Below are 27,552 nucleotides of genomic sequence, written 5' to 3' on the forward strand. Positions count from 1 at the left end.
TTTTTCCGAAATTGACTTGTTGATGCAAATTGCATCTTTAGGTGTCGAAGTTAAAGGGGTTAAAAAATCTTATAAGTCTGAAGAACAGAATAAATTCAGGATTTTAGGCTAGAAGTGATTAAGTCTTATAGAAAGGAACTTAGACTTTCAGTGTTTTTAATTGCAGAAAACATTGAATGGGTTATAAAAGAAGAAATTACGCGGATTGTTATTAAATTGGAGGGTGAAAATTAAAGATAAGGGTGCAAAAGTCCCCTTTTTGGTTGTTTCAATATTTCTCGTAAACAAAGCATATCTACTTAATGTACCTTAAAACTTTTTGTAGAGAATCAAGTTAACTGTCGGATAAAAGTTTTTTTTTTAAATTAAAAATAATTACATAAATTTAAAAACAAATAATATGACAAAAAAAAAATCAAGAAAAAACGATTTTTTTAGGTTTCGTTTTTGCTATTTCGCTTGTATCTTTCTTTAGGGCGGAGATAGGCAGAGGCATTGCCCTAAACAACAAAAAAAAAAAGAAGATTAAATTTCCTTCGTTCGTTTCCAAATATAAGGCAATTTTGGTATTAATAACACCGGCACACAAAAAAAAAAAAGTGTCATGTACCAGGAACCAGACCTATCTTTCCATATGTTTTTGGACCCGCTGAATTTGAATTTCAAGTCCGTTTGGCCCTGTCACCCTCCAGTTTTGAGTAATATGCAAAAAACTCAAAAAAAGGTAGTTTTTGGGGTCTTTTTTACACTTTTCTCAAAACTGGAGGGTGACCGGGCAAAACGGACTTGAAATTCGGATTCAGCGGTCCCAAAAACATATAGAAAGATAGGTCTGGTTTCTGGTTCATACAACTTTTTTTTTTGTGTGCTAGCACTGTCGCGACGTGTCGCTGTCATACCCGGCACACAAAAAAAAAAGTTTCATGTACCAGGAAGCAGACCTATCTTTCTATATGTTTTTGGGACCGCTGAATCCGATTTTCAAGTCCGTTTTGCCCGGTCACCCTTCAGTTTTGAGAAAGATGCAAAAAACTCCAAAAAAAGTCATAAAAATTCAAACAAAATGCACTCACAGCTCAAAACTGGAGGGTGATGGGGCCAAACGGACCTCAAATTCGGATTCAGCGTGCCCAAAAACATATAGAAAGATAGGTCTGGTTCCTGGTACATGACACTTTTTTTTTTGTGTGCCGGTGTAATTGTTCGTAGTAATTTTCTAACTTCCATCTATGGGGGTAAGTCTTGTCGTGGTGGATGAGTAAGTAAGTAAGTAGGTAAGTAAATATACTTACTTTTTCTTACGTCATTTTGAATTTTCTGTTTTTTTTTTTTAATAAAAAATAAATAAAATTTTAAATACAATTACTTAGGTAATATGTATATTAGGGTGGGTCAAAAAAATCAAAATCATTTTTTTGGTTTTGTACTCCAAAAAATCGATTGCTACACACCTCTACAATATTTTCACCAAAAATGAGCTATTTATATTAATGGGATGGTCCTCCGCTTCGCAATTTTCCATTTTTACATCAAGTTTCTACTTAAAAAAAAAATCATTTTTTTAAATCGTCTTTTAATTCTTGCAGGAAATTGAACGCTCTGCAAAAAAGTCCTTACACACTTTTTTCGTTTATCAAACCATTTAATAGATATTAGAGGTCCAAAAATTGAGAAAATCTTTAAAAATTCTTTTTGTGTTCATATGGTTAGAATAATGAAAAAAGTAGAGGAGTCGTTTTCTACAAACATTTATGTCTTGCGCGTTTGATTATTATAATTTTTCAATTTTTTATAAAAATAAGAACAAAAAACGAATTTTTAAAGGAAAAACGATTTCAACGAAATTTTTCGAAAAAATATTAAAAATTTTTTTTTGAAAAATCAATTTTTCCAAAACCGGAAATTATTTTTTTTTTGAAATTTTGGTTTTAGATGTTGATTAGTGATATCTACAAAATGGCATACTAATATTATTTTAAATTTTTTTTTCCAAAAAATCATTTATAAAAAATTAGTTTTTCGAAAAACGGCTCTCAAGATTTTGAACATTTTTTTTTCTAAAAAATGCATCTTAATAAAACAAATGAAATCGCAATTTGATTTCAGATGTTGTTTTATTATTTTGAAAAACTATTTTTGTTTATATGTACATACCTACAATAATTAAATTTACTAAATTTCTATATAAAAAAGTCCTAAAAATTCTAGCAACTTGAATCCTAATAGCAAGTTCGTGCGACACAGAAGTAGTTATTTTTTTTTTGTTAAGGAAAAATTGGAAAAGTTTCCAAAACCAATTTCAAATTCGAGAAAAAAATCCTTTTTTGTGTACGATTTTTAAATGAATTCAAGATAATCACTTATAGGCCAGTGCCAATAATTTTTTAAAGTTGGGGGAAAGGGGGTGGGTGGGCGAAAAAGTGGGGTGGGTGTCAAAAATCGTGGGTTTTTACTATTTCTGTCAAAAGTAGTCCTCCTATCGAAAAAAGTTAAATGCAAGAGTTGTAGAAAGTAAAAATGTCTAAAACTTTTACTCAAAATAATTTTTTTTGTATAACCTCAAAATTATTGAGAAAAATGCAAAAATACGATTTTTTTATTTTTTATTTTTATCTTTTACAAAAATGGTTGGATTTTAACAAAACTTCATTCAAAAATTACTTTGTTATATTTTCTATCTATTTTATATGTTTTTTTTTGAGTAAAAAGTAAATTTTTGGATTTTTGACGAATTTAATTTGAAAAAATAGCCTATTTTTTAAACAAAAAAGTTACCGAACAAATTTTTGATTTTTGAAAAGTTTGGGAGGCAATTATTTAGATTAAAACCTATTATTTAAGATTGTGTGGAAAAACTATACTTTTGTTTTAGAAAATATTGAGAAAAATTGAAAAAAAACAAAAAAAAACGATTTTTAAGATCGATTTTCAATGACAGTAATATTGGTGAGAAATAATTTTCCATAGAAACTAAATTATACTTTTATAATGGCATTTGACCTTCTTAATTTGAATGTAGTATTAGAATAGCTCTTAGTTTTTGAGATATTGAATTTTGAACGTCCAAAACACTATTTTTGTGATGTTTTGCATGGTAATATCTCAAAAACGTGATGTGATAGAATTTTTCTGACTTCGGATTCGAGCTCAGCGCACAACAAACCATTAGAAAAATATATTTTGATTTCTATAAAAAAAACTTTTTGACTAGTGAAATCGAACAGGGTTAACAGGTAGTTCATTTTGACTGAAATCAACATATACCCATTGAAAACATTAATATATACATATATACATTTATATATTGGGGGCTATCGTGGATAAAAATTTCTCTGGGAATATTTCTCATGTTTTAAACATGGGAACGAAAATGATCATAAAAAGTTTCCCTCGGAATTTATTGGTATCGCCAATCAATATTCTAGGGGAATTTAGACGTCATTTCATACGATTTTTTGTTCCCTGGAAAAAAATTCCGAGGGAGATTCACTATAGCACAAAAAATTCCTTGGGAATAAAATATTCCGTGGGAAACAAAATTCCATGGGAGATTAACGATAGGGCCCATTTTTTTTGAACAACAGAGATTGGTGAATTATTTACCAATGAAGGAAGAAAAGTCAAAACTAAATTTAATTTACACTTTCCTGGTTATGGCTTAAGGGGGGCGATATGATCTTAAAAAAAACTATATTGAACATATTCAGTATATTGCAAAAAATCAGTATTTTTATAACACGGAATTACAAGATACAGTGCTTTGAAATACCTAAAGTCTATAGAATTTTGAAAAGTTTTAAAATTTACAGTACCTACATATTTTGAAATTCTTACAGAATTTAAGATTCCCTTTTCGAATTTTTGTGACACCGGAAACAAAGTCTGCAATACAGTTTTCGAATAGCAAACACATTTTTGATAGAAAGAATGTTTTTGAAAATTTCCAATTTCTAAATAGATTTTTATTTCCAATACTAAAGATAAACTCAAAAACTAAGGCTCAAGAGCAAAATAAGAAATGTTTGTTTCACAACACTGGCTTACGCGGTGTAATATTAAGCATTACAGAAGATAAAATATCAATTTCTCCAAATCTGTGCGTAAAGATGACACTTATATTTAATTTTGGAAATAAAAACAACATATCCTTCATTTCTTATCATTATAATGGTATATATATATTTTTTCTTTACCTCTTTTTTTTATTAAACATTAACAGCTTACAAAATATTTAAACTGAGACTCAAATGAAACAAAAAAAAAGTTTTTTTTTTTTTATAATAGGTAATATTAATAATTCTCTTTCTCTTTCCATTTTTATAAACAATTTTATTTTATATATATTTTTTTTATTAATTTTATTTAAAATTAACCCTATTTTGAGAATATATATTTTTTTTTTTACTTTTTTAAAGGGTGGGATGTAATTTTGTTTTTTTTTTTATTATTGTTCATATTATTTTTTAAATTTAATTTAAATTTTTCTCTACAAAAATCAGGGAAGAAATCAAAACTTAAACAATTTTATAACATTTTTTTTTTTTCTAAAATACAATCAGACGCAATAATTATAGTATAGTGTTAGTTGTTTTGTGTTTTTTTGTTTTTTTTTAGTATTTATTTTTATGTTGTTTTTTTGTTTGTTTATTTGTGTACAAAAAGGCAAATTTTCGAAAAAGGCTTCTCCATCAATCAATTTAATGAATTGGGGGAGGGGTATGGTTGAAAAAACTACAAGAATACATTTTTTTTTTTTAAAGAGCAAATCAATATACAAATACATTATTTATTAAGGCAAAGTGAAAAGAAACAAATAATAATGATTTTTTTTTTATTTTAATAAAACTATTTACATAAATTTACAAAAGAAACTAAAAAAAATATAAACTAACTTTAAATGGTTAAAGTAAAAAAATTATTTATTTTGTTATTATTTTTTTTTGTTGTTATTTATATTATTTTTTTTGTTAAATATTTAACTTTTTTTATATTGAAACAAATCCATTTTTGGCATTTAAAATATTTAAATTTCTCTCAAGCACCTACACGTATGCAATAGAAAAAAAAATTGTTAATATATAATATGTTTTAGGCGCTAAAATGTGGGAAGATACATAATTCTTTTTTGTTTTTATTTATTTACATCTGTATATAATATATTTTTTTAGTATATGAGTCTTATTTCTATGCAGTATATATAAGTAACACATTTATATATGAGTTTTTATATTTTTCTGTTTTTTTTTTTAGTAACAAACTTTTACTGTAATATATATATAATTTGTTGGTTCTATGATTTTTTTGTCTCTATAGAATGTCAGCTTTAAAAAAAAGAGTCAGCTTAACATTTTTTTTTATCTTGCTTTTGTTTTTTTTTTTGTTGATTAAAAGTTGAGATGTTGTAGAAAACCTTTGCGAGAGTTCGGCTGAGGCGACCGTATCGATAATTAATTATTCTTATGGCCGCCTAAAATGAATACCAATAATACACAATAGTCCCATATTAAGGTTTGCATAGCCTTGAGAGTTGCATCGAATGGGGCACTTATGTGTTGTGTCCAACTTTTAGAATAAACAACATCCCCAAAGAATGGGGACTGGGATTTGGATCGATTGTTCAGCTTTGTCTTCGATGATGATGAGAGATGAGATTGTGTTTGTTTGTTAAAATATTGAGATGTTATTGAAGATGGAGGTGTGCAATTTGTTTGGCGATTAGTTGTTGTGAAAGTGCTGAAGATTCTACTTTTTGTTGTTGTTGTATTAGTAACTAAAAGTCAGACTTGTGCTAGCTGTTAACTTTCTCGGTTTGGTAGTTTTGAATGGAAGTTTCGTGGCCATGGTAATGGCCATTCGTATTGACGTGGAACAGGTCCTCGGACGTTTTTCTCAAAATATTTAAAATATGTGTACCACCATTCGCGGCCAATGTAATTATTTGCCCCAGGCTAGAATACAAAAAAAAAGTTAACTAAGCTTTATGAATACTAATATCAGTATTTTTTGAATTAACCTTTAGTAGAAAATGATTATTTGCCAAGGTATGATAAGTCCACCAGAGTCTAGTCGTCACATAATATGCAATTAGAATATCAATTGTGTAATGACCATGTGCCAACAATACAAATATGACCCCGATAAAGGCTGACACCCAGGCAACCCAATGTAATACAAAAAATCTTCTTGGTGAGTCTGTAAAAAAAAAAAAAATTGAAAAATCACACAAAATTATTTAGAATAAACACTTTAAATCAATTTAATTGAATTAACAACCCGCTGGTCGTTTTCATAAAATGAATTTTATCAAGCGCCCGCTACTAATTTTATTTATTTATCTATGTCGATTGCACAGACGACAAAAATTTATAATAAAATTTATTCGTATACTTACACTCTGTAATGATTAGGTACCCAAGCACTAGCATAACTGTATGCCCGCTATAAATGTAATCTCCACAATATGTGTGCTTTCCATTAATTGACAATCCAAAGCCAGACATTAGCTGAAACACCCTGCCAATAATTACCATTGGTGTGGCTGTAGTATTTGATTTTGCACTGCAATAATATGTTGTACTGGAAACTGGTAGCACTGTTACATACATAGTTATCGAACGCATAAAATAGAGGACGGCCAGGATCAGGAATATTCGCCGCATTACTATGAATCTGAAAAATAAAATAAGAGGAAATATGGAATAAGTACCTAAGTAAAATAAGCAGATTTGTTGTGATAGCTTTTTGAATGGCGATTAAGAGATTCATTTGAAAACCGACAAAAATAGTAGGAATTGTTGGTTTCTCAAGACTTAATTGTTATTTCTGTATAAGTCAAATTTACTAGATAGAGGCAGTGGCGTAGATAGCTTTTTGCTAAGGGGGGGGATAGATCTAGTTCGCAAATTTTTGTTTATGTTTTAATAATGCTTCTTTGTATTGTTTTTATTCTCTTTAAATTGGAGAAAGTTCTTTCGGTAGTTGACGTAGAAACCAGCAGTGTAGCTAATATCTTTAATAAAATATAAATACCATAACAACTTTTTTCGGTGCAGCTTTCGAGCGCTTTCAATGAGTTCATAGAGGAAGTATTTTTCTTTCAAAATTTTTTGTAAAAATTTCATATTTTTTCCAACTTGGCACTAGAACAAAAATTGTGACCAATATTTCTATAGTAAGTTGGAATAGGTGATCCCGTACATGATCGTATTTTTTTTATTAAAAAAACAAAACCGACTTCCATGGATCAAAACTGGGTTTTATGGTTTTTCTAATAGTACTGAACAGGCACCAGCTTTTCAATACCTACAAAAAGAATTATCAAAACTGGTTCACTCGGTCCAAAGTTATGAGGTGACAAACACAAAAAAAAGTACAGACGAATTGAATAACTCCTCCTTTTTGGAAGTCGGTAAAACAGTTAGGAAATCCCGATTGTTTAAATAATATTTCCTTCTTGGATGAAAACTATAAGGAAATCTTATTGTTTTTGTTCAATTTTATGTGGTCTAGTTTTTGGTAAAACTCAACAGTTTCATTAAATTTTTTAGCTGCTTTGTCTATTTCAGACGAAGAATCCTTAGAAGGAACCGAAAACCCTTCTAGTGTGTTTTCATGGTTTGTACATTTTTCTCCAAGGCCCATTACATAGAAATCGAGAAAAAGATTGAAAACAGTAACACGAAAATATTCTTTACTGTACTTTGAACCGAAGGGTTCGAACGATTCTTTTGTCGCTTCACTATTCTCTTATGTTTAACGCCTATGTCAAGGATTTCAGCTAATTTTTCCCATATACAAAAAACTTTCGAAAATGAGTCTGCCCGTTTAATTTTTAGTTGATCCCTTAAATCTTTAGCGAGCTCCATTGCTTGGACCAAGTCTAAATTCACTCTTTGAAACACCGACTTAATGGCAACGAAAGTTGGTAAACCATATTTATAACCTTTAAGCTAATCAAGAACTCGAAATCCATAGCGTTTTTTTTTTCAAAGTGCGCTTCTTCAACTTATTTATTCATGACTGTTTATATCGATCCCAATGGGGGGGGATATATCCCCCTGATCCCCCCCCTATCTACGCCACTGGATAGAGGTCTTTATAGACTTAGATAAAATGACAACACACATTTTGTTTTACCTACATATATAAAATGCAAATTCAATTCTAAAACCCTTCACAAACAGGCTGCAAAACTGGTTAACACCCTGTAAAGGCGTTATTAAAGACTTAAAAAAAAAAACGGAGTCTTTTAGGTACATGTAGTAGGAGTAGGGTTGCCAACTTTTTTAATAATTAAAAGAGTATTATTTGATTTCAGGGACGAACAAAAAGAGTACATTTGAAAAAAGAAGAGTACCATTTATTTCAAGTCTTGGAAATATATTTTTTGGTGCCTCTTGCAGTATATAACTATTTTATTATGTTTTTAAAATATGTGTATGACTCTAAACGTTCAAATTGATATAAATTATGAGCTCAATTTTGATCAATTTCAATGAAGCCCTATTCCTCTCATTTTGCCACTTTATATTCATAAATACTCTCTGAATCCTGAAGTGGTAAGAACAGATAGTATATGTATGGCTCACAATTTTTGCATTTATCAATATAATTAATTAATAAGAAGCTTAACTCAAATACAAGAAAAAATCTAATGTTTTGAGGTCTTAAACAAAACAAAGTAAAATAGAGAACCAAATTTGAATTTAAAAAAAAAAAATGTAATTATTATTTCTGAAAAAGTAAAAAAATCCTTTTTAAACATTTTTCTTTAATTAATATCTAAAACCTTAAGATTTTTTTTTGTAAAAAATCAAGGTTTTAATTTTCTATATTTCGATGAATTATATTGATAACTGCAAGAGTTACAAAAGTTCAAATATTGCAAGGTCAAGAAAAATAGCATCAGTTGCGATTCATTTTTTTCTATAAAAAAACAAAATTTAAGTTTTTAAAAATAGCCTTTCTTTGATTCAATCTCATTCCAAAATAGAATTAAAAAAAATAAATTTTAAGTCTAACTAAGAAACAAACATAAAACAAATAGGTCATACTAAAACAACTATCAAAATTATGGTGTTTTGTACTCTCTAAATTACAATTGTTCAAATTTAGAAATTATAAGGCCTCGTTTTTTTACATGCAATTATCTTAATTGCAAGTTATCCACCAATTTGTAAGCGTTGAGATTTTTATGTTTATGTGGTGGTACACTCAGCCTTATCTAAAAAAAAAAGAGTATTTTGACGTATTCTATCAGAGTTATAGATTATAGAGTACACATATGTGAAATAGAGTACAATAGAGTACTTTTTTAGAGTACGGTTGGCAACCCTAAGTAGGAGAGCTAGAGAAATCCCAACTTACCAATGATTGCCAACTCTCTTTAAATTAAAAAATTATAAAAATTATTATTAAAGAAAAACCCGAACATTTATAAGGTTGATACCATTAGAGCATTTAAAAATAAATAAAATACCATTTTCGATTAAAATCACATCTTGTGAAATTTCGAAAAATTCCTACTTTGAAACAGTATTTTGCTTCCCCTGTTCATAATTGATTTGTGTTTTTACAAATCCTTCACGAAAACATTGGTAAATAAGAAACAATTATTTAATCAAAACACTTTTTAACTCGTTCGCCATATCGCTATAAATTGGTTAGCAGTTTTAAGTCTTAAAGAAACTCAATTTCTTACTTTTATTTTAGAGCAACACCCTAAAATATAGATTGTACATTTTGAAACTGGTTTATAATTTTTAAAACCTGCCTAGTTATCACAGCTTAAAAAAAAAAGTATAAAAGTTTCGGAAATTGAAGTTAGAACGAAAGATACTATAATTTGAATTCAACAAAACAATTTTTTCCAGAGTAAGAAAAAACAATAAAAAAACATTGGTTTTTGTTTAAACTAATTTGTAGCGAAATGGCGAGCGAAATAATTTTTTTTTGTTTGCTAATTGTTTCTCATTATCAATTATTGTTTTAGGGACAGATTTGTAAAAAGAAAAAAATAAATTATGAACAGGGGAAGCAAAATACAATTTCAAAGTAGGAATTTTTCGAAATTTCACAAGAAGTGCATTTAATCAAAAACCATAAATATTTGGGGTAAACAAGTAACCAAATTTTAAGAGCCCTTTAAAAAGCCTATCAGAATATTTCATTTAAATCATTAATTTTGGGACACCCTGTAGATGACAATAAAAAAAAGATCTGCAAACATTTTTGGAAAATTTTTATTTTAGGTATACATTTTTGACCATAAATCAAAATGGCGCAAATATGCGCAAAATTTTATTTTAATTCCTTATTTTTGAATAGTATGAGATTCTTAAACCGTTCATAACTCGTCATCGGCAATCGTCTGCAAAGGAGAAATCTACAATTGAAAATTAAGATAGGCGAAATTACTTCCTATTAATTGTTAGTTTTCTTACACAATCAATTTAAAGTACTTTAAAAAAAAAGTGACGGATATATAAAGTAAAGGTTCTAACCTTTTCAATGATATACAACACTTATAGTGTCTCTTCGCAAACTTCTGAGAATACTTAGTTTAAACTGTTATATAAAATAGGTCGAAAAAAAATAAAAATTTAAATGTAAGGTTTGAGACTCATTTTAAGTACTTTTGCCAAAAATAAATTAAAAACAATGATTGCTATCATAATTGCGCACATTTCTATTATGTTAAATAATCATTCCTTTTTTAAAAAGATCACATTCGTTAAAACCAATTTTGAGATGGATTTAGTCGTTTGGTCCTATTGTGCGGTCGGTAGTGAAAAAAATGGGTTTAAATGGTGTTGTCAAAAAAGAACATTCAGCATCGAAATATTGGTAAATACGTCAACTTGGACAGCCATAACTTCGAGGTAGTAAAGGACTATGTCTACCATAGCTCCGCTATTAATGCAGACAGCAAGAAGGATTACACTTGCAAACCGGTGTTACTTTGTTTTGAGAAAGCAATAGACCATGAAAGACCTCTCTCGAGCAATTAAAGTGTTCCTATGCTATACAAGTCATTTATCATCTCGATCATGTTATATGGTGGAGAGGCATGAATCTTGACGAAGGTGAATGAAAACTCTTTGGATTGTTTAGAGAGACAAATTCTTCGCGGGATTATAGGTCTCTTGTAGGTACTTTGATGGTGATTGGAGAAGAAAATACAACAACGAACTGTACGGGTTGTGCAAAGACACTAACCTTGTCAAACGAGTAAAGGCGCAACGGCTGAGGCGGCTAATTCATGTGGACGCATGGAAAACAATGCTCCGGCCCGGAAAGTTTTCGACTCCAATTGATAGCGAAGGCGCAGTAAGAAGTCCTCATCTGAGGTGGTGCACTCTAGGTGAAGGAGACCTCAATCAACTTGGCGTGCGAAACTGGAAGCAGCTAGCTAGGGATAGAGGTGGCTAGAGAAGTTTGTTGTTTGAGGCCCGAATCTACAATATATTGTAGCCTAAGTTAAGTAAGTAAAGTAAGTAAGTAACTGCTCTGGTTTTCCACTGGCAAACAAACTTAAAAGATTCATTTAAGAGTAAGATTAGGAAAAATATGACATGCCTTGTTGAGAGTTACATACTGTTTGTTAGGCCCTTCAATAGTTAGCAAAAGTGATCATTTAGGCCCAATTTATTCACTCTCCATTATTTTTAAAGGCTCCATTAAAAATTATAAAACTGTCAAATCGCATACAAATTTTAAAATTTCCCTTTTTTAATGGCGACTTTAAATTTAATGGAGTGTGAATAAATTGGACCTTAATCGCAATCTTAAAAAAAAAAAATATTTCACTACATAGCCCTTACTATGATAACCTAGCCCAGTAGCAATGTTAAATTTCTCCCATGCAGTTAAACCAACTTTGATGATGCATCGTAATGTATAAGCACAATCAATTTGGTCTTTTTTTTTTAAATTTTTTTAGAATATTTTATGCAGTAGACGACTGACTGCTTCAACATATTCACACGTACCACTTCGACACTTCATGTTTTGTTTGAAAAGTCAATGTGCCATTAAGTGGATTCTGCAGCAAGTTTATTTTACTATGAGATGATTTGAATTAAGTATCTCTATGAAACGAATGAATTGAATCGTTCCTCGTTAAAAGTAATCAAACGCGATGTTGTTTTACAGAATAATGTCTAAGGCCTTTTGTTTATATTATTGAATGAGTGACTATGAGATTATGCCTTAATAAATTTTGTCCATGTTCATTCATGAAGACAAGATAGATCACATCTTGAGATAAACTAAATAATTCTTAGGAATCTTGTTTTGTTTAGCGGTTAAGGGTTTAGTTGGATAAAAATTTAAAGTTAACAAAATGTCAAACTATCATACATTTTTTAAAAAATAAATCTCGAGAAAAAAACTAATTCATTTGGTATCCTTTATACTTATAATCAAGAATTGAAAAAAAAGTAAATAGTCAAGTGCAGCAATTATTTCTTAGCAAAATTTTAGAAATGGAAGGTAAATAGGAAATAAAGTATAAGATTTGTTAAGAAAAAAAAAAAATGTGTAAAAATGGACTAAACATTTTGAGTATGAATGGGCTCTTTTTAAAAAGTGACGTTTTTCAGTTAGCTTGCTCGGGGCAACATAACAAGTTTTTGAGTTTTGCTAAGTTAAAAAAATGGGATTGATAAATAAATTTCCTTTAATTTTAGGTTGTTAAAGAAAAATAATTACAAAAATATACATAGACATTATACCGATGGTTTTCATCCATTAAATTGTTGAACATTCCTAACAAAGTAAAACTATGTAAGCCAAATAATAAATAAATTATTCAATTGACTGCCAGCTATACGAGTATTTCCCCATGGAAAACTATTAAGGCGCACTACTTGTTGTTGGTTGTTCTACATAGCGGTCATTCATATATCCTAAAGACTATTTATCTTGTGTTTGAGTTGACATTAATGTCAATGCTTTCAATTTCTATCCCAAGAGGATAGGGAGTTTTGTTGAGTTATATGGTTAATTAATGCTGTTGCATAGAGTAGGACGAAAAAAAAAAAAAAAAGAAATCACTTTGATGATGCTATCGAGTTCAATGTACATAAAATTATGTTGGTGTATTACTTGAAAGTATATTAACCTTACTATCTGGATTATGTTCCATTTATAATTAAACAAGAAAAAAAGATATTCGTGAAATGCTTTAATTTACTTGAAGTAAACGAGTACGCAGAACGCATATTTGTAATTTTGCTATGGGTTTTGCGATGTAGGACATTAAAAACGGTCATATTAGACATATGTTTTTTTTTATTAGAACCTGCCTTTAGACTTATAATATAATAAGTTTGACTTAAAATTCCTAACCTTAAAAGATTACCATTTAATTTAAAATTTTATGAGTTTGCCTTAATTCTACATTTAGAGCCAATTTTTCAATCTTCTAATAAACAGTCAGTTAACTGTTCGACGAATAAGGTTATTAGGACCATAAACAATCAGATAAAAACATTGAATTTTTCAATCAAGAATTATTTATTCTACAGAATAACAAAAAAAAATTGTCAAATTCAAAAATTTTTTAAATTAAACGTCATTTTTATTCATGATTGTTTTTGTTTTCTCGTGTTCCACTGTTTTTTTTTTTTTTTCAAAATTTGTTCAAAAAAGCTTTAACAACTGACACAATATTTTTGTTGAGATTATTCCTTAGAATAATTTTTATTCGTCTCTGAAAGAAGCAGATAATTTTATTCTTACTAATAAGCTATATCTTCTTGTTGAAAAATTGATTTTTCTCTATCCTTAGGAATAAGTACTAACTGACTGATATCACTGGTCAACAAGGTTTTTGCCACAAGAACCAAAATATACTTTTCTAGTAGTTTTTGATGTGCTGAACTCGAATCTGAAGTCAGAAAATTGTTATTGGCCTCCGTTGAAATATTACCGTTAGAAAATATCAAAAAACGTCATTTTGGCTGTTTTCGAGTTTATGTTTTTATGTGGGGTAATTTATTATGAATAAATTTGTAACGTTTTTTAAAAATTTATAACGGTAGTATTTCAAAAACGGAGGCCAATCAAATATTTCTGACTTCTGATTGGGATTCAGCACCCCAAAAAATACTAGAAAAGTATATTTTGGTTCTTGTGGCAAAAAAAAAAAGTTAAATTTTGTTGACCAGTGTATATTCTGAATATACCCAAACCAATTATTCTTAAGTTACGGAAATGATATAATGTTTAAGCCTCTTGTTGCGTTTCTTCGATCAAATTTTGATCAAATTTTTGTAGTTCAATCAATTTATTTACCTAAAAGACTCAAAATTCGACTTGTGCATCTTTTGCATGGCATTTATAGGTATACTCCATTTTCGAAACCTTTCCTTTTAAAAAATCAACTTGAATGAATTGAACAGTTCTAAGATCACGATGCTTATTGCTCTTTCAATGAAGGATTGCCCAAGAAGTTCCTGAATTGATTCGATTACTATTGAATCAATATTTTTAAAACATGTCAAATTTTGTTAAAAAAAAAATGTTTCTTGTTTATTTTTTACTTAACAAGTTTAAGCTTAACTTTAAATGAAAATTTTATCGTAAAATATCCAAATATTTATGTCTAAGAATCTGTACACCTTTTTGTTGGTTTAACTTACAAATCTCAAAATGGGCTATACACCGAAAAAAAAAATTGATAATAACAGCTATCAAATTAACATTTTTCAGTGACAAAAGTCGTCCAACAATTAAAATATCAATTTTGATATTTTATCATATCATTTTCACATTTTTTAATTTCAGATGGGATGGTGAAAATTTCACTTTGACAATTAAAATATCATTTTGACATTTTTTTACGTTTAAGTGGACAGTGAAAATTTCACTTTGACAATTAAAATATCAATGTTGACTAGATTTTACGTTTTAGTTTATTATAATGAAACCTATTTCTTTCTTTTTCTTTTTTATTATTTTTATTATTAAAAGAATTTTCTTTCTTTTTTCAAAACATTACTGAAAGGGAATATTCTTTACAAAATAATGATCATATTATTTTTTCTATTATAGGTGATATAATTGTTTTGTTATTTTCTCCCAATCTATGTGAAGTAAAATCTTAGTGCCGATCAAATTTTATCAGTAAATCATACATTTTACTTCGAAAAAACACAACGCGCCTTTAAATTAGTACACATTAAGAATTTTGTATTTAATATTTTTCAATAATTTGGAATGAGAAATTGATATGAAAAAATGATAATAAAATATCAAAAAAAAATTCCAAAATGTGACATTTAAATATCATCCTGATAATAAAAATGTTGTTTTAACATTTTAAATATCATTAAACACATTTTATAGAGCATTTTTGGCTGATATTTAAGAAATGTTAATTTGATATTTAAAAAATGTTAAATTGATATTGGTTTTTTTTTTCGGTGTATGTAGTCAAGTTTGGAAAATAATATAAAGATATCTCGAAACCTAAATTGACTGAATGCGTTTTTATTTCTGAGATTTCCGAAAACTGCATCTAATTTGTTAACTGATCAATTGATTCATAAAACAAACGAATGGTACCTACTTTTATAGAAGATACCAAAATCTTAAAATTTTCAATTCCATTAAAAAAGAACTCCTTATAACGATCTCGACATAGAATGACGTAAATAACTGTACAAAACGTATTAGGGTTGTAAGTTGTCAGTGATTTTAAATTTGGAAATTATTTAAAATACAAAGCAAGAACCTTTATCGTAGTTTAATAAAATAATGTATTAAGTTTTAAACACGATATCCATACATCGTTAAAAATTTCTGTATTCCGATATATTTAAACAAAATACCAAAGTGAATCGAAGATAAATATCGATATTTTTAATTTAGCGATTCGCGATTCACATGTCAAGTCATAAGATAATAGAACACTAAAACTCTCCAGTAAGAGCCACTTGAAATGTTCTAATCATTGATATAAATCACATGATCTATTATGAAGATTAGCAAAAAGCTCTCAGCTTTGACAGTTTTCTTATCACAAGATTACTTCCACATAGTTTTCAATAATAAGTTGAAAATAAATCAATTCAAATATATGCAATTTTACCCTTATCGCCAATTCAAATGTGTGGTTTAAATCTTTCTTTTTTGTTTAGAACAATAAACTTACCTGTGCTTATGCAGCAATGTCAGTAATATACATGTATTGACCGTCACCATAATTAATATTTCACTAACATACAATGCCCAATCTTGTGCTCCAACATTATCTAAGAATACATCTGGCAATGGCCCATAAATATTTCGATCGGGTAATCTTTCATGGACCAATGATAATGAAACTGTTGCCAAAATAAAATTAACTAATAGTATCACAAATGCTAGAATTGAAAAAAAAAAAATATATAGAAAATAAATAAGAAAAACAGCAATAAAAAATTCCAAAAATATATACCAATAAATGTTTTCCATTTTTCTTTAGGAAATTTTGGTTCTTCACGCAAAGGCACTGGAACATCTAGTTTTAGTATAACAGCTTCTCCATTACTTGAACCATTCGAATTCTGGTATGGCAGGCTGTAATTCTCTTCAGGTACTTCCTGAAAAAAAAAAAAAAAAATTAAATATTTTTAATTTTTATGGACTACCCAAATAATATTCAATTTAACCAATAAACTAATTAAAAAAATTAAAAATTCTTTTGTATTGATACTAAATTATAAGCCGAGCCCTACTTTTCCCACTTCCTTAGATACGACCATGATATAATTCATAAATCATTTTTATTATTATCTTTATCGATATTCTGTATTTTTTTTTTTTACTCAATGTTAATTAAAAATAAAAATAAAAAAAAACAAGAAGAGCAGCCCTGTAATCAATAAAACATCATCACCATACCATACCTTCTAATTATAGTCGGTCTTCGTTGGGCTTGGATAGTGCTTGGGTCTGTAATTTTTCTATCATCCCCTATTTGGAATTGTTTTTTATTGATAGGTCAAACAATGAGGAGCTGTGTCAATCAGAGGTTATATTGTATACAAAACGCATATATAGGGGCCAATGTAAATATAACATGATTGTGTTATAACATGGAGTGACTATTTATATTAGGTTTGCTCATAAGTCATCATAACATAAGTTGGCTGTCTATATCTCTTCTTTGTGCATTTCGACCTCTATTTGGTTATTTACTTAATTAGTCAAGTAAATTTGAATTTATTTTTATTGTAGGTCTGTCTTTGGGCGGTAAATAAAGAAAAATATTATAAAGTTTTGATCTAGAATCAATATGATGATGCTATTATAGGCACAATTGCTGACGTTAATTTTGTACTGTTTCCAGACTGGCGCCAGTCACTTTTTAGCATTTCACGATTCAAATTTGTCGTTGTTTTGGTCGTATACTCAATATTCACGGGCAAAAATTTCACATGTCTTATTATATAATTTTTTGGAATTTTTGTTTTTTGAAACTTGTTGTACCATTTTTTAGACACTGTCTAAAACATTGTGACATTGTTTAGAAAAATAATTTTTTTTTGATAAAATTTTTTGAAAATTTTTCAAAAAAATATGGTAGGTATGCTATTTTGAACAAATTACACAGGTCAACACGAAATTTGTGCTTGGGTTGTGACTATGAAATTATGATAGATATATTGATTTTCATATGGAAAAAATTTTTTTTTTTTTTTAATTTGCTTTTCAAGTATTATTCAAGTATTTCCAGTATTCAAGTAAATCTGTCTTTTACAAAAATTGTCGTGCTTAATTGGCAAAAACTCGAGAACGTCTTAACTGATTTGGCTGATTTTTGTTTTGTTTTCTTCATTTTAATGCTGTTTTCATATTCAGAAAAAATTAAAAAATCAGGAAATTTAAGAAGAAAAAAGAAAAATTAAATCGAAATTTTCGTTTTATTCGAATTTTTGTCAGATGGGAACCTTGAGGCATTATATGATACTTTCTATTTTCAATATTTATGGTAAAAGTAATTCACTCCGATGGTATATTTATTAAACAAAAATATTTATTACAAAAATAACTGTATCCAAACATTAGCCAATATAGTTTATATTGAAATTCTTTATTTATTGAAAATTTAATTAATTTGTTTCCATAGTATTTTTATTATTTTGTTGCATATGCAGGGTCTCTAAAAAGTAATAGATCAAACGAAGTGTGCTGATAGGCCAACTTTAGATCTTTCAGAAATTGGTAACTTGTTGATGCCAAATCCTTGAGGTTTTCGATTAAATATGCAGTGAAATTGTATTGATTTCGAAAAATCCCTACTTTGCAACAGTATTTTGCTTCCTCTGCCCATTATTGATTTTTGTTTTTTACGATTGTTTCACTAAAACATTGCCTAACAATAAGAAACAATTAATTAACAAACATATTTTTTATTTTATACTCCATTTTTCTGCAAATTAATTAACAGTTCCAAGTTTCATAAAAACTCAATTTCTTATTACTTTTATTTCAGAACAACAAGACGGAAAAAATTTGTATTTTGTGACTCTGGTTTATTATTTTAAAAATATATCCTGGCATTGCAGTTTTTAAAAACGTATAAAACTTTGAACTCAACAAAACTGGGTTTTTAAGAGCAAAAAAAAAAACCTTGTATTCATCATAACTTTTTTCTTATAATTTAAGTCGGATAAAGTGCTTTAGAAAAAATGTAGGACTTTAAATTATCTACATTTTATACCTTAACAGTTTTTTTTGTACAATGAACGGTTTTTGCACTATAACTCATAAAACTGGAATTTGGCTCAAAGGGTATGAAAATTGTATTTTTGCTTCCAACACTACAAAAGCAAATCTTGGGAGGGGAAAGGGTGATTTTCTATTGTTTTGGTTTACCATTGACCCAAAAAGTGCAAATTAAACCCAAGCACAAAAAATATTTTTATTTTTGTCGACCTGTGTTATTTTTATATAATCAAACGAAATTTTCAGTAAATTCATTGATCCGTTCCGAAAAATTGTTTTTTCAAAACAAAAATTTGAAATGTTTTTAAAAAATGCATAGCTGACATTATTTATTTTTTTTTTCTGAAAAAAATGAAAAAACAAAATGAAACGTATTTGCAAAAAAATTTCGTAGAAATCGGTTATGTGGTTTACCTACAAGAAAGTCATTTTATAAGTATGTTGTCTGCAACAGTAGGTACCTACACTTATTTTTATACTGTTTCTCAGAAAATGTATTGTTTACTATATAGGTAGTAATGGACTTTAATAATAATTGCAATTTATCTGAAAATTCAAAAATTTATTTTGTCAATCAATTTTTTTGTTATGAGGAATCAAACTCTTGAAATTATAAATTTTTTGCAGTTGAGCATACTACATACGTACATACGGATCAAAACATACGGATCAAAATCATATTCTCTTTATTTTATGTGATCATTTTTTATTTATAAGAAAATTTATATGAAAGTAAAAATTTTCAAAATACCTAATGGAAATGCACAAAAATTGTAAGAAATGATTTTTTATATTTTTTTTTTTTGAAAACCTTAATTTTTTTTTATTTAGGTATCAATGCATTAGTAGGTCTTAGACACTGTTTTACAATTTGTATTTGACCTAATTTTACAACAAAATATCCTTTAAAGTTTTCTTCTTAAATTTAAAAAATAAAATGCTTGACTGGGTCGCACGAACTTGCTTAAATTTTTAAGACTTTTTATATAGAAATTTGGAAAATGTAAAAAAAATGCTAAAAAAAAATCAAAAAAAAAAAAAAAATTCGTTTTTTTTTTAAATAAAATAAAATCTGAAATTAAATTGCCCTCCAAAACAAGTATGCGGTTTTGATTGATATATTAACACGCATTTTTAGAAAAAAAAATTTCAAAATCGTTAGAGCCGTTTTTTAAAAAACTAATTTTTTATAAATAATTTTTTGGAAAAAAGGTTTTAAAATAAAATTGGTATGCCATTTTGTAGAAATCACTAATAAACATCTAAAAACAAAATTTCAAAAAAAATCAATGTCCAATTTTCGAAAATTTGATTTTTCAAAAAAAAATTTTCCATTTTTTTTTTTAAATCCAAAAATTATTTTTTTGGAAATTTTATTCTTGGTTTATATTTAAATTATATAAATGCTTATTAAAAAAAAGTTGCGTTGCAATCGAATAAGCAATTTCGGTGATAATCGGATTTGAAAAAAAACGGTTCTATGGCAGGTACCGTTAATAATGATTTTCAAAAAAAAAAATTTTTCATTGAAAGATAGACCTTTGCTTAAAACTAGCATTTGAATTTTGTAAACAAAATCGTTGGAGCCGTTTTCGAGATATTTAAATTTTACTAAAATCGGTATATGACAAGTACCGTTATTTTTGGTCCAAAAAAATTAATTCCAAAAACCCCTCTGGAGAGTCGCCAAATAACGCTACATACCAAGTTTGACATTAATCGGTTCATCCGTTTAGGCTGTAGCTCCTTATACAGACAGACAGACAGACGGACTTCCGGGACCCACTTTTTTGTCTACCATCGTAATGTCATGGAAAAATGTTATCTCAACTTTTTTTTTTGTACGAATGCATAACTTGATATATAGTAGGTACCTATATCGCAAGTAAAAAAAAAACAATTTGTTGTAAGATTAACATGGTTTCAAGTTTGTCGTTAATTTATACTTTTTGAAAGATAAGTATTTGTAAACTTATAACGGAGGAAATTTCATGATTATTTATATTTATAGATTTTAAACTACCTCAATACGAATACCAATTTGAAAACCAAAAATCAGGCAGTTAATAATTTTTTTTATTTCTTAACATTTTTGTCTATTTTTGTTAAATGCCAAAACTAGAAAAAAAAAAAAAATAAGCAAATAAACAAAACACGCGCAGCACACTTCAAATAATGTACCTTTTTTAATACATCATGTAATTTTATTACCTATTTATTTGAAATTTAAAACAAGTTATTTTTAATCGATGGACATATCGTCGTACGCACATTATTTAGATTGATGTCTACGTACATATATTGAAAATAAATATTCTATTTCCAACCAGTTACATGAAAATGAAATTGAAATTTGTGATGAATTGATTTCAAATTTACCGACAAAGAACGTCAATTAGTTCCAACCGATTTGAAAGCAATTAAAACAAGTGGCGAGTAGGGTAGGTCTAATGTTTTATAAATTGTATCAATTTGCACCCTTTACAAAATACAAATAAGTTTAGTTTACAAAAATTCAAAATTGTAAAACAAATGCAATGTGTCGTCTGGGTTATTTTTAAAAGTGGTAGACGGGGGTTGGGGTCATAATCAAATCATGAAAACCGAAATCCCGAAAACCCAAAATCCGGAAAATCCAAAATCCCGAAAACCCAGAACCCCGAAAAACCAAAATCCCAAAAACCCCGAATGTTATCCCAAAAAATAGTATAAATTGAAAAATTTGGGCAAATTTTTCATTTTATATAATTTTTCGTGATCTTGATTTCGAAAAATAATCCTAACTGTGAAGTTAAGAAGTAAACACGTAAAAAACAATATGACAGTATAATTCCGTTAATATTTCTTTTTAAACATGATTTTTCAAGTTCCTATTGTGGTTTTCGAAATGTTGTGTTGTGAGATTGAGTTATGCGGGGAAAATCGTTGAACTAAATCAATTATAAATCAATAAAATTTTTAGTTTAAATATTTAAGTTATAATTGTATAATAATAATTGTATGTATATTTAAATTGTTTTTGAATTGGTGTTTTATTTTATGTTTCAATTAAAGTTTTAGTGAACAGAAAATTTTGAAGAGCTTTTTAATTTTTCTGTTTTATTTTCTGGATTTTGGGTTTTCGGGATTTCAGATTTTCGGGATTTTGAGTTTAAGGAATTTTCGGAAATCTGAGTTTTCTGGATTGTGGATTTTCGGGATTCTGGGTTTTCTGGAATCAAATTTTCGGGATTGTGTCCGGCTCCCTGTGGACGAACATGCTGACTTACAAACTCAAACTCAGATCATATTTAACCAAATGGAAAAATTAGATTTCCTTCAAAAAAAACATCCTATTTTTTTTCCAAAAAATATGGAAATAAGATGGATACATCCACTTATTTTTGGCGAATATGTTTATGTAATTTGTAAAAAAAATGTTTTAACTCATTATCCTTAATACTTGTCCCTGTCCCTGCGATATTGTGGTGAAAGTACTATTATACGCCGATGACCTCGTGATTATCTCTGATTCCCCTATCGAACTTCAAAATATGATTGATTCTTTATTCAGTTACTGTACGTTGTGGGGTTTAAAAATGAACATCAGCAAATCTAAAATTTTGGTGTTTAGAACAGGTACTAGAATTTCTAGTAATCTCAGCTGGAAATATGGTACTGATCAGATTGAAATCGTGAATGATTACAAGTACCTGGGGTAACCCTGAATTATAACCTATCGTTCAATAAACACTTAGACTTAAATTTTACTATGTCCAAAAGCGCAATCATCACAACGTGGTCAAAATATATTCATAATCTAAATATCAATTTCTCGAATAAGCTAAAAATTTTTGACACCGCAGCCAGATCCATTATGCTATACGGTGCCCAAATTTGGGGATCTAAACAATTTGACCAAGTAGAAAAACTGTTCAGATACTTCATGAAACAAATGCTAAAGCTACCCAACAACACTCCCAACTACATGTTACACTTGGAAACTGGCTTAAAAACTCAATTTCTCCGAACGTTCTCTCTACATTTCGACTATGTCAATAAAGTACTTGAATTCCCTAGTAGAAGAATACCTCGGATCCTTGCACAAGAAACAATTTTACAAAAAACGTTTTGGGTTTCAGACTGGCTGAACCTAGGTGAAATGCTTAACATTGAAGTAGACCTTTCTACCACATCTTTCAATAACCTTGAAGAATTTTATAAACCTGAAGAATTTTATAATGTGTTAAATGGTTACAAACAACTTCTCTTCCCTTTACAACTTTTTATCTTATTCTCTAAAATATAGATCTTTGTTAATAAATGAATTTGCTTAAAGCCTCGAAAAACATTATTAAAACATTAAGTAAGCCTGTGCAAAATTTGTGATAATAAGTTTAACTAAATTATTTTAGTATTATATTTCCTTTTATTATTGTATTGTTAATATAAATATTATAAAAAGGTATAACTTTAAATTTATTAAAATATAAAGTAAGATTATCTAAAAATGTATAAGTTAAAGGAAATTATTAGCAACTTACGTTATCTATAGTTTATTTAAATTTGAAATTATAACGCCAATCTGACAGACAACAAATATATGTTATGTCAAAATATTTTATTATTACATTATTAAGATTTTTTTAAATTACTTTGTTATAGGCTTAATTGTAAAATGAAAATTAAATAAAATCTTTTCTAATCTAATCTACTTGTCCCTGCTCTATCTTGAAAAACTGCAGAAACATACATATTTTTGTTTTTTTTTTTTTTATAAAATTTTAATATTCACATTTCATTCCTTATTTTCTTAGAATTTTCAATAATTTCCTTGCGAAATTTGTTTGTTTACTGTTTAAGACGCCATCGCCACCCAGACAATATTTAAAAAGACTTTTTTTATTGAAACATTCAACAAAAAGTATGTGACAGTTAAGTCAACAAAACACACATCAAACAGCCCGATGATAGACATGTTTCATCTACATTTTTTGTTAACAAAAAAAGTCCATTTTTCTTTTGTCATATTATTTCAAATTAAAATTCTTTGCAACCTAGTCTATATACAAAAAGAAACTAGTCCATTAATATTCCATAATGACGCATATCACTGCAGTGTCATAGTCATTTTTATAATAAAAAAAAAACAATTTTTGCTAACGAAAGTACTTTTCCATTAAAAAAAAAACTCCATTTCATATCAACACAATAATAATAAATTCTTCATGACAAAAAAGTACTGGTATACAATTCGCCTGCAGAAACTAGGGCAATGAGCCTTAAGTAGCGCAGTGGTTTAATACCTTTTAACAGTTCTCTCACTTATTGAACTGTGAAAAGAAACCCACACCATTCTAGATTCTACCACCAGTCCAATACCTTACCTATAGCTGAAGCTTCTTCTATATTATCGGATATAGCTTGCCTACTACTTTCAATCTCAAAACACCACCCCATTTGTATTGAACAAAAAAATAGAAGGAAAAAAAAAAACACCACCTCAAGTGAAATATGAAACTTCCTATTAAAATTTAGGACAGCCAGGAAGTTCATTAGAAAACTATGAATTATGGGAGAGTTGACAGTAGACTTTCATCTTGTTTACTTGTCTTGTTAAAAAAGTTGAAGTGACTTATTACTGACTAAGTGACACACTTCAAACTATGCCCAAGAGCCCAGATACTATCATACATAGACGAAAAGGTGCATAAAAAGTGTAAAGTCTCATGCATCTACTCGAAAATAATGTCTTGAAACTTATTGACGTTGTGTAAATGCACTTTTAATTAGTTTTATGTTCGTCTTTTCAAATTGCTTTCTAGGATTTTTTTTTTGTATTTAAGTGAATGCGGTATCTGGGTTCAAAAATCTGTAATACCTACGAATAAATATATTTTTAGTTTTTAGTGGAGTAACTAAAGCTCAAAAATTGGCAATATTAGGGAACCCGGATGAACAGCTTAGATTTTGAGGATCTTTTTTAAATTTAGTGGATATAAATTTAAGAGATAAGAATGAGCTTCTGGCTTTTTAAAAATGTATTTTAAAATATTGTAGGTGTTGCCGTTGTGTTCAAAATATTTTTTTTTTGTGTTTGAAGTCAGTTTGTGAAAAAATTGCATTTATAGAAGATTGTCTTTTACTTCCATATATATTTTTTCCTTAAATTACCTAGACAATCTTTTGGTATAATTTATTTTATGAAATTTAAGCAAAAAAAATGGTTTTGTTAAAAAAAATTTAATTTTAATTTTTAAAAACAATACGGCAACATCGGCAATTTTTAATCTATAGGCTTTAAAGTATTTTTAATTACCTACCTACGTTTGGAAAAAAAAAATCGTCAAAATCCGAGCTGTTCGGCCGGGTTCCCTAATAATTTGCTTTAGTTACTCTACTATTTGTGTTGGAAATCTTTTGCGTGTTTTAAGCACTAAATCTAAAAATCAAAATTTGTCTTCCGTTTTTTGGATGTCAATTTATGTAGTATTGCTGGTTGTTGCACTAAGTGACTGCAAAATGTAAGTTCTTCACATTTGAGTGCAAGTTAATAAAACTCCGTAGAGAATTTCATTTTTGTTTGTTAACCCTTTCGGTACCAGCGTTATTCTCATGTAACATATTTTTAAAAATTCGTAAAAAATATTTCATTAAATAATTTTTTAGGTTTCGATGGCTTAATTGAAAGATAATAATGCCTAGTTACTAGATTAGTACAAAAAGTTAGTCAAATATAATACTTTTAATTTTTTTTAATCGAAAAAGGGACTGAAATCCAATAAAAAAAAATTTTTTTATAGGTATGTACATTGTATATGGTAATAATTTTGAAAAAAGATATAAAAAAATGATAATCCAAAAAGTGTTTTGTGTTTTGGCTTAGAAGAAGTAGCATACTTTATTGTTCTATAAAAAATGATTTTCTCTGTTGTCCGACTTTTTTGGTGGTCATAGGCAGTGTATGTTACTTACATGTAACATAAGAATAACACATCAGTTTTGCTATTTATTATTTTGGAACATAACATTTTGCTCTTCATATTTCTTAATTGTGATGTTTTTGACACGATATACTGAAAAAACATTTTTTAATATTAATTTTCATAGCTTGGGCTCGAAAGGGTTAAGGGTGAAAATTTATACAATTTAGAAAACATTAGACCCTTCGAACAGAACTCACTATTAGTTTTAATTGCTTTCAAATTGGTTGCAACTATAATTTCTAATTGACGTTCTTTGTCGGCAAATTTGAAATCAATTCATCACCAATTTCAATTTTAGTTTCATGTAACTGGGTGCAAATATAATATTTCTTTTCAATATATATATCAATCTACATAATGTATATCTGTTGAGTCAATATTACTTGTTTTATAGTTCAAATAAATCAATAAATTAAATGAAAAATTAAAGTACTTTTGCAGAGAAAACAAAACTTGTTGCACTTACTTGTTTCTATCCGACTAAAGAAATAAAAAGAAGGTTATGTGTTTTAATAGTATGAATGTACGTATGTAGGTATGTATGTTCATCTGTTCCATCATAACTTCTAAGCTACTAATCGCAATTCGACAAATGAGGTATCGGTGGAAGTGTATTGCTGGCTTGCTCGCAATAAATATAAAAGTATCAACATACATTATGTAGGAAAAGCATTTTGACTTCCTAATAAGAGGCAGTAGGTACCTCAAAAAAAAAGCATTTGTAGTCGAAGCTTGGAAAAAGTCTAAGTTCATGCAGTCTTCGAAAAGATCTCAAATCAGCTTCAAATAAAATGCATGACTTTGTCGCACTTACGTTAAAGTAGCTCTTATGTTAAAGCTTCTTAACGAAAGGTAAATTAGGTAAATTTATAATATAATTTTTTTTAAAGAATTTTATAAGTATTGTAAAAAATAATAAAATCTGTTTTTATAATTAATTAAAAACCGTTTTAAATGTAATCTTACCCGAAACCAATAATGCCATTTTATTTCTTTGAAAAAAAAAAAAAAATTATAATATGGGAAAGCTTTAAAAAAAACTATTTTTTTATACAAAAAAAGTTTTTGCCCCATTTTTAATAAAATATTTATTATTCAAACTCATAATAACAAAATTTCAATAAAATTAATCCACCTGTTTTCAAAAAAAAAACTTGAAATATTTTAAAAAAATCCAAAAATGTATTTTTTTGAAATTTTTGTTTTCGTAAAAAAATTTTGGTTGAAATCTAAATTTAAAAAAAAACCATTCTATGGCAGGTACCTACCGTTAATAACGGTGCAAATAATATTTTTTTATTTCATAATTTGGCTCTTTTGTGTAATAATAGGTACACTCAAATATTTTAATCAAAATCTTTAAAGCCGTTTTTGAAGAAAATAACTTTTCTATTATCGAGTTCGATTTTTTACCAATCCTAAACTTGCCCTATAAGTACATATATCGCAAGTAAATAGGAGTCCAATAGTCAGGCACTAAATACGTCTCGGCTTGACTCAGGTAACCTCAGGTTGCTTTCAAACACTTTCTACAGAAATCGCTCATGAAGACGAAACAATTTCAAGTATTTTGTTTACTCATGCTTGCTTACTCTTTGCTTTTACCTTCTATATCATTGCCAGTTTCGAATTTTTCTACTTCTACAAATTTCATTCCCTTCCCTGCCGTTCCAAAGGTTGCTAAGTAAACAAAAGATAATTTTATGGCAAAACTGAAACTGTAATCAAGTGACATTCCTGCTTTTATCACAAAAGCAAAAATTTAGCAAAAATATTTTGTTGTTCAGGAAGTGAAACTTTACAAGAGAAAAAAAAATTATTTTCTCACCATTTGTTTCTCAAAAACAAAAATCTCATCAGCCCTAACAAT

The 27,552-nt window shown here is 28.1% G+C and overlaps 2 protein-coding genes across 5 annotated transcripts in view; one reads left to right on the top strand and one right to left on the bottom strand.

The window, feature by feature from the left end:
* Nucleotides 1–27,552, top strand: part of LOC129905602 (uncharacterized) — a 494,765-nt gene that overhangs the window by 388,641 nt on the left and 78,572 nt on the right. The window lies entirely within an intron of this gene.
* The window catches only part of LOC129905601 (phosphatidylcholine:ceramide cholinephosphotransferase 1-like), an 82,435-nt gene continuing 59,641 nt past the window's right edge, over nt 4,759–27,552 (bottom strand). For all 3 annotated transcript variants that reach the window (XM_055981126.1, XM_055981124.1, XM_055981125.1), the window contains exons 2-6: nt 16,445–16,589; nt 16,160–16,370; nt 6,392–6,669; nt 6,014–6,192; nt 4,759–5,948 (exon numbers count right to left, since the gene is read on the bottom strand). In XM_055981126.1, coding sequence (XP_055837101.1) covers nt 5,796–5,948; nt 6,014–6,192; nt 6,392–6,669; nt 16,160–16,370; nt 16,445–16,589 — 966 coding nt within the window. In that variant the 3' untranslated portion in view covers nt 4,759–5,795. The remainder of the gene's footprint in view (nt 5,949–6,013; nt 6,193–6,391; nt 6,670–16,159; nt 16,371–16,444; nt 16,590–27,552) is intronic.

The sequence above is a fragment of the Episyrphus balteatus genome, chromosome 1, assembly GCF_945859705.1.
Source record: "Episyrphus balteatus chromosome 1, idEpiBalt1.1, whole genome shotgun sequence".
Lineage (NCBI taxonomy): Eukaryota > Metazoa > Arthropoda > Insecta > Diptera > Syrphidae > Episyrphus > Episyrphus balteatus.